We start from the raw sequence: 14,849 nt of genomic DNA, 5'->3' as shown, positions 1-14,849 counted from the left end.
ATCACTAATTCAGTCAACATAATTTTCAGTTCTGTCCAGTCCAGTAATACAAGAAATGAGTATAGGAATAATTATTGGACTGGAATAGATAAAAATATCATTGTTTGCTACTCTTAAGTGGTTGTATATCTGCAAAATCTAAACATATTAGCTTTTATAACTATTTAAATTAATAAAAGTAAAACACAGTGTTAAGTGTTCAATAACCATTTAAATATCAATAGCCTTATTTACATGTGAAGTAAAACAAACTGTTAATGTCCATTAATAAAAGGTCCCATTCATCAAAACAACAGAAATTCTCAGGTTTAATCTTATATACCTTATATTTAAAATCATGTTTACTTGGAGATGCATGTTGAAGACAACTACCAAAGATAGTAATTTTGGCTTTATAACAGCTTGTCTTAAGCATTTTTTTTTCTAATAGTAACTAGAATGTAGGGCAGTGATCTATTGAGGCTATTTATAATTCATAATAGGGAAACCTTATCAATTAAAAGCATAAATAAAAATCAAAAACACACAAGGTATTTTCTTAGAAGATATGAAAAGCATCTTGAACATATCCAGACACATACTGTTTTCTTGGCGGGAAGATATCATAAAAATGTCACATCTTCCTCAATCTATTTTCTAGATTTTATGTAATCCCAGTGAAAATTTGAATAGACTCTGTCTTAAAGTTAATATAAAATTCATCTGGAATAATATGAACTGGTTAAGAATATCCAAAATATATTTTGAAAAAAGAAAATTATTTAAGCAAGACCATTTCCATATGATTGTAAACATATATATAATGACAATAATTCAACCCATGATTCTGGTTTAAAAATGGGAATATACTTTTTATTCTGTTCCATGAAACAGAGTAAAAAGCTGAGAAGTAGATGTAAAACTTTTAAAGATCAAATGCCATAAAATAAGAGGAAACACAATAATTATTTCATAAAAGGGACTGAGATAACTGGCTTACAATATAAAACTGTAATTTAATTCACATTTTACATTAAATGTAAAAATAAAATTTAGGCTAATTAAGAAGTTAATTAAAAAAGCTGACAGAAAATAGAATTGAGTATCAAATAATTGGGAAGTATAATTTTCTTAGCTTTGAAGCAATATAGTATAAAATAACAAAAATATTCACAAACTTGATTTTTAAAATCTATACAAAAAAATAAATCACATGCATTGGGAAAACATTTGCAATAAACAAAATATTAATTGCAAGATATTAAAGCTAGGAAAAATTAAAAAGAAATATATCAAGACACCAAAAGTAAGTGGGCAAAGTGTATATTCTCACAAGAAGAGGTTTAGAGAGTTAGACATAGATATGGCAATATGTTCAACTTCACCAGTTACCAAATAAATACAATTAAAGTGATAATAAGATATGCTAACACCTAGTGTTGGCAATGCCAATTAGCACAATCCTTTTGGAAAGCAATTTGGCAGTATGTTTCAAAAGTCATAAATATATTCATTCTGTTGCAAGCAGCAATTCCAGGCTTAGAATTCTGAAGAAGTAACTTGAAAGAAGAAAACCCAGAAACATACAGATGCTATTGCAGTAGCATTTATAGAATTAGAAACCTAGAAATGATGGAATTGCTTGGCAATAAGGGGAATGGTTAAGTAAAATAAGGCGTATTGTTGACCTGGCGGAATGTTCCTTGGCCCCCATGGACATTATCAGTTAATTGACACTCAAACTTTATCGGATCCATTGTGTCTTCAGTTTCTCTTTATCCATTGTAGTTCAAGAAAGAACTATCAACTTGCTGAGGATCTAAGGATTCTTATGTTGGGTTTATTAAGCCAAGGCTTCAGCTTTTTTTTTTTTTTTAATTGATTTCAGAGAGGAAGGGAGAGGGAGATAGAGATAAAAACATCAATGATGAGAGAGAACCATTGATCAGCTGCCTCCTGCAGGCTCGCTACTGGGGACCGAGCCCACAACCCAGGCATGTGCCCTTGACCGGAATCAAACCCAGGACCCTTCAGTCCATAGGCCGACGCTCTGTCCACTGAGCCAAACCGTCTAGGGCCAAGGCTTCAGCTTTTTAACCATATTCATCTGGAACCCAAAATCACGCAAAAATACTTTCAACTTCCTGGCTAACCTCTCCTTCCACGGCACTTGAGAAAAACTTGCTTTTTCCTATTTTCAGATCACCCCAAACTGGCTTTTGCCCCACTGTTCCCTGGAAACTGTTCTCCCTGAGGTCACTGGTTGACTCCATGTAGCCATTTCAGCAGATGCCAGAAGTCCTCATCCTACCTGGCTGACTGGCCAGATTCTTGAAACCTTTTTCATTGCACACCCTGCCCATGCTGTCTTTCTTCTCCTCGGCCATGCTTCAGCCTCCCTTGCTGGCTCCTTCTCTCCCTGACGCTAAATATTAGAGTTATTTCAGGCCCAGTTTTGGCTCTTCCTCTCTTCTGACTCTCTACTTTATCCACAGACAGTCTTACCCACTCCCATAGCTTTATGGGTCACTTATATGTTCATGTCTCCTTTATCTCAACCCCAGATAGTGCGTCCAAGCTCCAGGCCCATATCCCTTGATTATCACACAAGTATCACATACTAAACACACCCAAAATTGAAATCTTGAATTTTCTATCCAAAATTGGCCTCTTCCTCACTGTGTCCCATCTCAGTACATGGTACCTCTTTCCATCCATTTGCTCACCCAAATCCTTCATATCCACTGTCCATTTCCACTGTACCATCATAGCCCAGGCTTCTGTCCTTTCTTAATGATCTCTTAATGCTGTGTGGCCCTAAAACTTGACTAGATTTTCCATCCTTCTACTAGACCAGTAGTCGGCAAACTGCGGCTCGCGAGCCACATGCGGCTCTTTGGCCCCTTGAGTGTGGCTCTTCCACAAAATACCACGTGCAAGCGCGCACGTACAGTGCGATTGAAACTTCGTGGCCCATGCGCAGAAGTCGGTTTTCGGCTCTCAAAAGAAATTTCAATCGTTGTACTGTTGATATTTGGCTCTGTTGACTAATGAGTTTGCCGACCACTGTACTAGACTATAAGCTCTTTGAGGATGAGGACTGTAGCTGTTTGGTTTACTAGAGTAGTCAGTGTTTTGTGTAGCTCTTGGCACATGTTAAGAGCTTGATAAATGTTTATGGAATAAATAAATGCAATGGTTATAGTTATATTAAAACTATGTATGTTAGAACTGGAAGGAAATGTGAACATTTTAAAACAACTGGTAAAAATGGGATTTTAAAAAACTTTTCTTAAAATGTTTGGACAGTAAAATACAGTTAAGATATAGATGCATACAGGGTAATATGTGATGTGACTGTATGCTGAGATTGTGGTGCAGCTATAAATGCTGGGTTGAAGAAGGCAGATGGGATGAGAGGTCAGCTGTTTGTTGAAGATGAGCTAGTTAGTGGGAATGGCATGGGGTACGTTACTAGCCTCAAGTCCCTAGAGATGGATGGACTTAGGTTCTTCCAGGTTGGACTGTAAGAACTTGCCTTCTCCCAGCATCATTCTATGGCCCAGAAACAGAATTCTTTGAAAATAGAAAGATGGGGTGGACCCCCGGGCTAAGATAGATTTAGCAAGCTTATTACTAGTAGAGGACAAAAGACAGCAGAATCCTAGGTGGCCACACAGAAAGTCTGGGCAGAGGTCAGAATATAATGGAAGATGGACCCTCCCAGGTTGTCTGGGATCAGAGCTCTTCAGTCTCGGGATAGGGTTTCCACTTTCCCTGCTCCAGCTTCCTAATACCTAGCCCACCTTCCCACCACTTCCCTTTTGTGCGCCTGCTACAAAGGGGCTCTCCATTGGCATATTCATTCCTTTAAGTTTCCTTTCCAACAGGAGGACTGGCTGCCTTGTTTTTGTTAATTCATTGGGGGGAAGTTGCTTTAGAGGCAATTTCATGGTTTTATTTTTGTGACCCCTTGTGTAGACACACACACAGAATAGTCACCACTTCCAAATTTGGTCATATGTTTCACCACAAACAAAATCTTAAATAATTTTAAAAGTAGATTTCACAGGCCACCTTCTTTAACTATAAACTGATTTAGCAACCAGCAATAAGAAATACAGAGCTGACACCTGGAAAATCAATGTACACCCTCTTATTTATTTATTTATTTACTTATTTATTTATTTATTTTAATCCTCACCTGAGGATATGTTTTGTGTGTGTGTGTTTTAATGATCTTAGAGACAGAGGAAGGGAGAGAGAGAGAGAGAGAGAAACATCGATGTAAGAGAAACATCAATCAGTTGTCTCCCATACACACCCCAACTGGGGATCAAACCCACAACCTGGATATGTGCCTGGGAATTGAACCTCCAACCTCTTGGTGTATGGGGCGATTCTCCAACCAACTGAGCCACCCAGCTAGGGAAAGGTACACCCCCTTAAACGAACCCTGGACCAAAGGGAAACAAATGAAAAATTAATGTATATATACTTAGTACAATTCCAGTTCAGTATCTTTGGACAAAATGATCTTAAACTTTATATGGAAGAATATTATCTTGGAAATGTTAAGAAAGTTATGAAAATAAGGATAATAAATATACTTATCAGATAGTAAATATGTTTAAAGTCACAGTAGTAAAAACTTGATGAATTGGAATAGAATTAGGTCAGTAGATCACTGGAACAGAGCAGAGCTCAGAAATAGATTCTAGATATATGGTAATCTAATATATGACAAAAATGGTATTTCAGTTCACTTGGGCAAGTGAGTTTTTTGTTTTGTTTTGTAAATGGTTGCAACATAGCTGATTAACCATCTGGCTAAAACTAAGGTTGGACCCTATCTCATACTATATATAAAAATAAATTCCAGATGGATCAAAGATATACGTTTTTAAAAATAAAATAATAAAGGTGGTGAGACAGTTTTATACTCACCTACAAGCAAGGGTTTAGGAAGAGAAACAGTCCAAGAATTGAATATGTGATTCACAAAAGAGGAAACCTAATGGCCAATGAAACATCTTTCTTTAAGTTTGCAATCTGAGAAATTCTTCTATGGTGAGTCAAAGGGTAAGTTCACTTAAGATTCTGCAATGGATGGAAATGAGACGAAAACAGTGATTTGGTTCCCGAGTCATCTTCTTCCTCCCACAGACTACAGTGACATTAGTGGGAAGCGTCTCTCCAAGACACTCGGGGTGCGTGGTGAAGAACGTGGACACTGGCAGGGAGCTCTGCAAGGGTAAAAGTGCGCCAAATGAGACCTGCACCTGCAGCATCCTGACCGCAGCTTCCTACAAAGGTAAGTGGACATTTGGTGCTTTTTATTAGAAAGTGAAGAAGGCAAGAGAATCTCCTGAGTTCAGTGGCCCGGGAAGCAAGTTAAATGACAGAAAATCTGACTAGTCCGACGCTATAGACCTCTGCTCTACCACTTCCATGACTGCAGGAGTCCACTGTCAGATGTGACTGAGGACGACAGAGGACAGTAAGTGGGATAGGCAAGCGGAGTAAAGCCAGAGGCCATTGGGCTGACCCAATCCAAATGGTTCAGAGAATTCAGACATCTGAAGAGTTGGGATGTCCTTGGGGAGAAGAGAGAATAGAGTGGCCACTATTCTATTAACTTAAGTTCCTTGCATTCATTCATTCATACAAGAAGTATTTATTGAACAACTACAATGTGCCAGGTACTGTGCTAGGTGCTAGGGATACAGTAACCAAAAAAAAGACTGACCTGGTCCTTGGTCATGGTGTTTGTAGCCTAGTGGGGTAGAAACAAACAGCTTGTTACAGTGTAGTGTGTAAGTACCATGGGAAGCACATGGAAAGGAAGCCTAACTGGACCTGGGGTGACAGAGGGGACAAGGAAAGCTTCCTAGAAGATGAGTAGGTTTGAGCCAGACAAAGAAGAGGAGGAACAGTATTATTCTCAGCAGAGACCCACTGGTATAGAGAGAAAAGGCTTTGTTTAAGGAGCCAAAAGAGGTTCTGTGTAGCTAAGGCAAATGGAGTAGGGACAGGTGGAAAGCAAAGTGATAAAAAATGGACACCAAAGAAGGCACAAAGTGTCCCGCACAAAGTAGCCATTTTCAATCAGTGGATTTTGTTGTTGTTGCATGAATGAATGAATGAATGAATGGGCTAGAGGAGGGAAGACTGAGTTCTGAAAGATCAGATAGAAGGAAGGCTGTTGCAGTGGTCCAGGTGAGGTGGACAGTGAGAGCTGAGACTGAGGCAGATGGGGCTGGAGAGAGGATGGATTCCAGAGATGGTGATGAGTTACAGTAGACAGACTGAGAGCCCATGAGTCCCTGCGGGTGAGAGAGAGACTGGAAGTAGAGTCAAGTTCCTGGTGCAATCTTCCTAGAAGGGGTGAGGTCATAATGGAGCTGATGCTCGTGGTGAGAGCTGGTGCTGCCTAATTAACCCTAAACCCCTCAAAAGGGAATTGAATGCACCGGCCAGAGAGCCAAGCTTAAAAAGTGCCTCTCAGCTACTGGGCTCATGGTGACTGTTTGTGTCTGAATTGCTTGAAAAATTGTCAGTATTCCACACTTCTTTGCCCATACTATACAGCCTTTGTGATGTCCTTCTAGTTAATTTTGGTTATTAAAATGCAGATCTTGCTCACCTATAGAATATGCTTCTGACGTTTTTTTGAGATTACCTTGTAAAGCTAGCTGGTTGCTTTTAGAGCCTCCATCAATTGCACCCAACCCTTTGCCCACCTTTTTTTTTGAATGCCTTTCATATTCTGAGCAAGCAAACTCACTTCCTACCTCTTGCACTCAGCTAGCCAATGACCATTCAAACCCTTGTCCATGGCCTAGAGCAGTGATGGCAAACGTATGACACGCGTGTCAGCACTGACACGTGTAGCCATTTCTGATGACACACGGCCGCTGAGGCGGCCGCATGCCGAGGATGAAACATTTGCTGCTCCTGAGGATGAAACATTTGCGAAATAATGTTTTTTCCTCAAAGTGACACACTACCCGAGTTATGCTCAGTTTTTTGGCGAAGTTTGACACACCAAGCTCAAAAGGTTGCCCATCCCTGGCCTAGAGTAACCTCACCCCTTTCACCACATCCTGTTGCCCCCCGCTGTGAAACACTGGGGAGAAAGTGTTCCAAAGAGCTTTGCTGGATTCTGCTCTCACTGTTTGGGTCGCTCCGGCCCCCCGTGTTCTCTCACAGGTGCTGATGGACCTCAGAACACTCGGGGTGTTTCCTTGACTGCCGTCATGGTTGTGTTTTTCACCTGAGCTATTTTATCTCTCCATAATAACTGCAAATGCTTTATTTCCCTGTGATATCCCCAACAGTGATTTGTGCACAGTTGATACTCAGGAGAGTATGACTTTGGGGGTCTTCATCACTGGACACTTGGGGATTCCATCGACGTGTATTTTTCTCTGGGTGCCTCCGTGCTGAATGCCCGTGTGTCTGTTCTCCTGACACTCAGCGAGTGTTTGCTCAAATGCTCTTGCTGAGAGGTCCAGCCGGCCCGCCAAGCATCCTGTCTCAGAAGAGAGGATCACCATTTTGCACAGGCCTGCTTTATGTGCGCAGACTTTTATGAGGCGCTCTGGCTTTCAGAATGAGTTTGGTTGCTCTAGAGAAGCCACTGAAAGTCAGGCTTCTCAGACTTTTGAAACCACGCACTGCTAAAATTTCAGTAAGAAAATTAGAGGTGCCAATAAAATTAGACCAGCTTCTTATTCTGTCAAGGAAAGACTTTTATTTAAAAAAAATATATATCATCTACTATTGCCATTCATTTATCCAAGGAAGAAGATATTCAACCCAAAATGGGCGACAGTGGAAACATCAGAGTAGCACTGGTCCCTGTCACAGCAGGACGTGAAAAGCGCCCAGACCTGACTGTAGATGATCATTATGTGGGGAGCATTCCAAACCACAGGTTCCAGCCATGTCCCAGGCCTGCTAAGTCAGAGTATCTAGGAGCGTGGCTCTGGAATCTGCATTTTCATCAGCTTCTCAAGTGATTCTGACAGCCAGCTGGGTTGGGAAGCATCTTGGACAGGGTACCATGTACGTTAAAGAGGCACAGGAAATAGGACCTTTCTCTAACGCAGCTTCAGCACAGCGTTTATCTCCCTGACTTCATTTTTATTTTTTTTGAGGTTTTCTAACCAATGGGTAGGTTTTCAAACGTTTGCTAAGAAAGGCTGCATCACAGATTTGGCAACAGCTGACTCCAAGAGCATGGCAGCCCCTGGGGGCCAGGTTTTAGAGTTTGTTCGGTCAACGTTGTGGTGCGGGCTTTTCCGACGGTGCAGGCTTTGCCCGCTCACATTCTGATTCTCCTGTTCTAGGCACTTCTTGCTCAGTGACTTGTTTTATCCTTACGCCGTGGCCAATTACAAGTTGAGATACTGATCCCGGGGAGAGTAGGAGACGTAAATGGGCTGGAAAATGGCTTTTTCCTAGTGATTATCCACGGGGGGCCCGCACGCGAGGTGGGCCCGGGCCTGTTTGGAGCCTTGTGCTGAGCGCTCTGGCTGCCTGGCGTGAATGGCCCACGGGGAAGAACCCCATCCTGATCGGAATGGGAGCCGGCAGCTGGCACAGCCGCCGCCCTCGTGTACAAAGGAGGCACAGATATTTATGGTTTGCATGTACTGCTTTGCTTGACTCCGCGGTAAACGACTTTCTTTCCCCCTTTGCTCCAGATGTTTCAGTTGTCGACGTGACGTTCTCCTTCGGTTCTTGGCATTTATCGAAAAGATTCAACTTTACCAGCTGCTCGTCATTAAGAGAGTAAGATTTTATTTGAAATCTGAACATCCTCTCGTTGGCTGTAATTTATTATTTGCTTTACTCCTCAACTTCCTAAGGAACTCTTTTGTGGAGCAGAACTTTCCCAAGTGCCTTTGGGAGCGTGGCCTACCGGGAGCTGGGAGGGCCTGAGCTAGCGAGGGAGCTCGTGCCACCCTAAGCCAGGGAGCGGCTAAGGGGCGCACAGCTCTCTGGAGGGTTTCTGCCAAGGGGGACCCGGTGATGGCCTTGAAGTAAGTGCAGTCGAAGGGGTGCTGCCAGCTTCCCCCCTGATCAAATGGCTTTGGGAGCTTGAGTCCAGAGAAAGGGTGTGAGCGTGAGATAAGGGGAAGTCCCACTCCAGGAGAAGGAACAGACGAAGTCTGTTTCATCATAGAGCATGTTAAACCCATAACCACAGACAACAGCATGGTGGTTACCAGAGGGAAGGGGGTGGGAAAGGGTAAGTAGGATAAAGGGGGTCAGATAGATGATGACAGAGGGAAACTAGGCTTTGGGCGGTGACACACAGTGCATTATACAGTTGGTTATCATAAAACTGTACACTTGAAACTTACATAATGTTCTTAACCAATGTCACCCCAATAAATTTAATTTAAAAAAGAATGCTAATTCTGCCCTCACCTTTTTTTTTCTTTTTTAAAATATGTTTTTATTCATTTTTTTTTTAGAGAAAGAAGAAGGGAAGAGGGAGAGGGTGATAGAAACATCAATGAGAGAGAAACATTGATCCACTGCCTCCTACACGCCCCCCACTGGGGATCAAGCCCGCAACCCCTGGCATGTGCCCTGATCAGGAATCAAACCCATGATCTCTGGCTTCATGGGTCGAAGCTCAAGCACTGAGCCATACCGGCTGGGCTACTTTTTTTTTTTTTTTAAACACATTTGGCCCTGTTGAGCTACACAAACCCCTGAGTTAGGGCCACGCCTCACTCCTAGCTTCTAAAGCAGAGAGGACAGAGGAAATTTGTTTCTCAGATTCCTGATTTTCCAGTTGGAAGATGGGGTGGAGGTTCCCATGGAAACAATGGGAAGCTCTATTATTAGTGATTCTATAGTTCATTCAGTGGTTTGATTGACCAGCTATGTGAGTACCAAATGTGAGCTTCTTTGGCCTGGCCTGGGAACCATTGTTTCTTTGAGGAAAATGAATTCAAATTTGAAGCTGAGTTGGGAGGCCGCTCTACAGCTATTAGGACTGAGGCACCAGGAACTTATCTTTACCCTTGCAGGACTGAGTTCAGTTATCTCTAATAAACAGAATGAATTTAGAAGGGAAAAAAAAGCCAAACTTAATACAGAAAGCCTCAGAAGTCCGTGAAAATAGGAAAAAAGGGGGAGAGTTAAATAGAATGTTATGGCTCAAAGAGAGCTGAAACAGAAAGCAGCTCTCCACCCCTGTGTGGAGGCCAGACAAAGCAGTGACTTGCTTCATGTCCCACAGCCAGTGATTAACAACCAGACCTCAGACCCACAGCTCCCAGAGGGCGATGCCCTTTCCCTGAGGAAAGCAGAGTGCCACCGTCACTCCTGGGGCGTAGGATAGGAATGCAAATCGCAGACTCGCCCTGACCACTCAGATAAACACTGAGGCTGGGTCTTCTTCTCCCACTGAAGCGGCAGGTGCTATAGGTCAGAAGCGCAGAGTGCTCTGGCATTTCTTGAAGAAAACGTGAATGGTGTCCCCTTTCCCTGTGCTCGTCCTCTCTCTGTCCCTGGCTGGGCCTTCCTGGGGCCTCCTGTTTCCAGAACAACCTCTATTTGTCTGTTTGTTGTTCTCTAACTCTGATTATCCTGTAAGTGCTTTGCAGGCCCTCCCCTGTTATCCATGCATGATAGGCTATTTGATTAGTAGACACAATTCTTCCTCAATTTAATTAAAAAGCAAACACTGGCATCCCATTCCCTCTGGGCAGTTGGTGTTGTTCCTGCTGAGATGGGCAGGGTGAGGGTGGGAGGGGGGAGGCCAGTCTCCAGAGGGGAATTTTCCTGAGGATAGACAAATAGCAGAAGTAGATTCAGAAACAGATTCAGTGGGTTCCTATTATCTACCTGTGCAGCAGGTGACCCAGCTTCAGGTTTCCATGGTAACCCCCCTGTCGGTGTGAAGAGAGTCAATCAGCCAAAGACGCCCAGAGCAGGTCCACCAAGTCAGTGCCCTGGCCCCAGCCCCAGAGGACTGTCCTCTCTGCTCTCCCTGGGATCATCAGTCTGTCTAGGGGTTTTGTTTGTTTGTTTGTTTTCTTCTTTTAAATGCTCCCATGCCACATCACAGAGGGAAATTCTAGGATATGAAGATTTTCCTAAAAATGTAGGAATTAAGTTGGTTTTCTGTGTGGCCAGATGCCCAGCGTGTATTGGAACTGGCTGTGCTTGGTGTAAAAGTGAGAGAAAGTGTATCCACCCCTTCACAGCTTGCAGCTCTTCTGATGACTACAGAAACCAGGTAAAGTGACATTTTTTGTATTTCAAGGTTTAACCAAAAATAAATATTGGTAACCACCCCGCCTGCCTTTTGTGTTTCTTTTTAACTCTGAACGTCCCTCCTATTTGGATGTTGAAGGATGTGCTTCATTTCAGGAACCTTGTCAAGTTGCTGTTGAGAAGCCGGCACCATCCAAGACAGCAGGAGGAGGCGGGTTCGAGGGGATTAAGACGAACAGAACCACCCGGGGCGGGCAGGTCAGGCTCTGTTTTTCTGTTGATAATGGGAAAATCCCCCTTTGAGTGACCATAACAACTACCACTTTGGGTTCCTTTTATAAAATTCCCTGTTTTACTTTATACCAAAATTCCCTTTTTCACCTTTGGTTTTAAACCAAGTTTCATTTAACTGGCTCAGTACATCAAGATGGCACATTCACATAAAAGAAATTAAAATTCTGTAACTGTGAAAAACGTTGTTCTGGGAGGAGTGAAATTTTAAAGGTGATGTTGTGGCTCACGTGGGGAGAGTTAGGAGGAAGTAAGACTCACAGCACTGAGGGGATTTCAGTTCAAACCACATATTATGATCGCATTTCTGGGGATTATGTGCAAGGGAGAGCCTGCAAAGTATGCACACTAAACACATTCCAATTGCTTTTCTTTACTTTGTAGAGACAATCTAACCAGTAGTTAGTAATTCCATAACAAAGAGTTATTTCTATATAATGTATCTTTCTCTCCACTTCTCAAAAAATGGTTATCTTCCATGCAATTTCATTGGAAATTCCTCTTATTCACCAAGATCAACTAGTAGACATATTTGAAAAGAGAGGAGGTGACAGTGTAAGCATTTTCAGGCAGACCCTGGGGCTGTGCTTCGAGAACAGAGACCTGCTGACTTCCTTCAGTGGACAGAAGTTCATTGAGCATCTAATATGTGGTAAAAAAACAAAAGGGCAAGTTCTTATTCTCATTAACCTTGGGGTCTAGTAGGAGCAAACAGAACAACTTTTTTTTTTAAAAGGCTCAGTTTTCTATTCCAAGACTAATCTGTGCTTTTGATTTATCCAATTGCTGCTCTTTAAGGTCAAGTGCCAATATAAATAAGGAGCACATTTTTAATCACTATCAAAAAGTTGACAGTAACTTTAGGTAAATTAAGTAACAGGCAACGGGAATGTGAATCAAAATGGATTATGAAGTTAATTAAAAGCATTACAAAAGCTTAGTGTGCCAATATTTCAGACTTTAAAAGTCTTTGAGGTCTTAATAATTGATGGGCTTGTTAAGTGAGGGACCTTTCTCTTCCCATTGAATTATAAAACTAAGGCATAGTTACAGGAACTGGGATCAAGGAGGCAGTGACTTTTTTAAAAAATTAAACTTATCTTTTGTTGTTTCAGTTTTTTAAATTTTGGTGAAATACTCATAGAATAAAATTTACCAGCTCTACCATCTTTTGTAAGTGTACACTATTGTGTAACCATCACCACCATCCATTGCCAGAACATATTTCATCTTGCAAAATTGAAACTCTATATGAATTAAACAATAACTCCCCATTTTGCCTTCTACTCAGACCCACCATTCTACTTTCTGAGATAGATTACCCTAGGTACCTTATATAAGTGGGACCATACAAGACTTGTCTTTTTGTGACTGGTTTGTTTCACTTAACATAATGTCCTCAAAGTTCATGCATTTTTGTAGCATGTTCAGAATTTCTTTCCTTCTAAAGACTGAATAATATTCCATTGTGTGGATAGACCCCATTTTGTTTCTCCATTCATCTGTTAATGGGCATCTGGGTTGCTTCCATCTTTTTGGTATGTTGTTTGTGTTTTTTGTTGTTGTAGGGGTTTCTCATATATTAAAGATATCAATCCCCTGTCAGGTGTGTGATTTGCAAATATTTTTTCACATTCTGTAGGTTGCCTTTTCATTCTTTTGACTATGTCTTTTGCACAGAAATTTTTAATGTAATGATAAAGTCCAGTTTACAGATTTTTATTTTGTTGCCTGTGCTTTGGATAGTGTACCCAAGAAACCATTGCCAAATCCAGTTTTAATACACTTTTTCTCCACATTTTCTTTTATGAATTTCATAGTTTTAATTCTTAGACTTAAGGCTTTGATCCATTTTGAGTTAATTTTTGTATGTGGTATAAGGAAAGGGCCCAGCTTCATTCTTTTGCAGGTGGATATCCAGTTTTCCCAGCACCATTTGTTGAAAAGACTGTTCGTTTCCCATTGAATAGTCTTGCCTCCCTGTTGAAAATAATTTGACTATATATGTGAGGATTTATTTCTGGATCTAGTCCATTGGTCTGTATGTCTATCTTTATAACTATAACATTGTTTGGGTTGCTGTAACTTCGTGGTAAGTTTTGACACCAGAAAGTGTGAATCCTTCAACTTTGTTCTTTTTCAAGATTGTTTTGGAAAAAAAATTCAACTGTTTTTAGAGATAATTGTAGATTCACATATAGTTATAAGAAAACAATACAGAGAGATCTCACATATCTTTTACCCAGTTTCCTCCAATAGTAACCAACATCTTGCAAAACGATAGCACAACCTCACAGGTAGGATATTGACAGTGACAACAGTCAAGACACAAAGCAGCCCTGTCACCCCATGTCGCCCATCTGCAGCTGTATGCACTTCCCTCCACCCTCCCACTCCCCATCTCTGACCCAGGCAACCACTGATCTGTTCCCTTTTTCTATGATTTTATCATATCATAAATGGAATCGCCTGGATGTATCCTTCTGGGCTAGGCGTTTTTAACTCAATGTAATTCCCTGGAAATTCATCCAAGTTCCTTTATGTATCAATAGTTTGGTCCTTTTCATTGTTGAGTAATGGTCCAGACAATAGCTTTTTAAATTTCTTTTATTTTAAAGGGGAAAAACTAAAGTCACTGACTCCTGGTTTCTTGTACTGTCTTCCTGTATATGTTGACCTCTGATGCTGTGTGGTTAAAAGAACTGGGCTCACTACAGAGCAGGAGGAGACTGAAGATAAACATAGCCCAGACTCATTATCAGTGCTTCTCCATGGGTGCTTCTTAGTTTGGAGAGAGGCAGTTTGTTGATAGTGAAATGTGTTGTCTTTAAATATATGACTTGGCACAGAATCTCAATTTTGGTTGAGAGAGAACAGAGTATTACTTATCACAGGAAGAATTTCTCACGTTCCATGAGACATTGCTGTCTTTCACTATCGTGTGGAATGGGAAAATTCTGATTTCTGATTTGGGTCCCCATGTTGGCCTGAACACTCTCTTCCCAGCAGAAAAGCCATCTAGAGCTTTCCGTCAAGGCATCTTCCCACATCACCTATCTACTGCGCGCTCAGCACTGTGCCAGGCACTGGGGACTTGCGATGTGACTGGTGCAGACACAGTCTTAAGCTTCATAATGCTGAGCTTGGGTTGGTTCTTCCTACAGGTATTTATGGGGCACCTGTTAGGTGCCATTTTACTGAGCTCCATGGATGCAATGAGGAAGACACGAATGAATCAGGCACCTCTCTTGCCATCAGGCTCATGAATCTCATACTTGAATACATAAGTAAGAGTACAAGATAAGAAATGTTAACAGGGATGGGGAAAGTACCAG

At 41.6% G+C, this 14,849-nt stretch overlaps 1 protein-coding gene across 1 annotated transcript in view; it reads left to right on the top strand.

Moving 5' to 3' along the window:
- The window catches only part of PLXNC1 (plexin C1), a 165,281-nt gene that overhangs the window by 80,612 nt on the left and 69,820 nt on the right, over positions 1–14,849 (top strand). Inside the window, exons 6-9 of the mRNA XM_008143843.3 lie at positions 5,146–5,293; positions 8,691–8,778; positions 11,143–11,245; positions 11,380–11,481. Of these exons, the coding sequence (XP_008142065.2) occupies positions 5,146–5,293; positions 8,691–8,778; positions 11,143–11,245; positions 11,380–11,481 (441 nt within the window). The remainder of the gene's footprint in view (positions 1–5,145; positions 5,294–8,690; positions 8,779–11,142; positions 11,246–11,379; positions 11,482–14,849) is intronic.

This window comes from Eptesicus fuscus, chromosome 7, assembly GCF_027574615.1.
Source record: "Eptesicus fuscus isolate TK198812 chromosome 7, DD_ASM_mEF_20220401, whole genome shotgun sequence".
Classification (NCBI taxonomy): Eukaryota; Metazoa; Chordata; class Mammalia; order Chiroptera; family Vespertilionidae; genus Eptesicus; species Eptesicus fuscus.
Note: the sequence above shows the minus strand (reverse complement) of the source record. Positions and strands in the feature narration are given on the sequence as shown.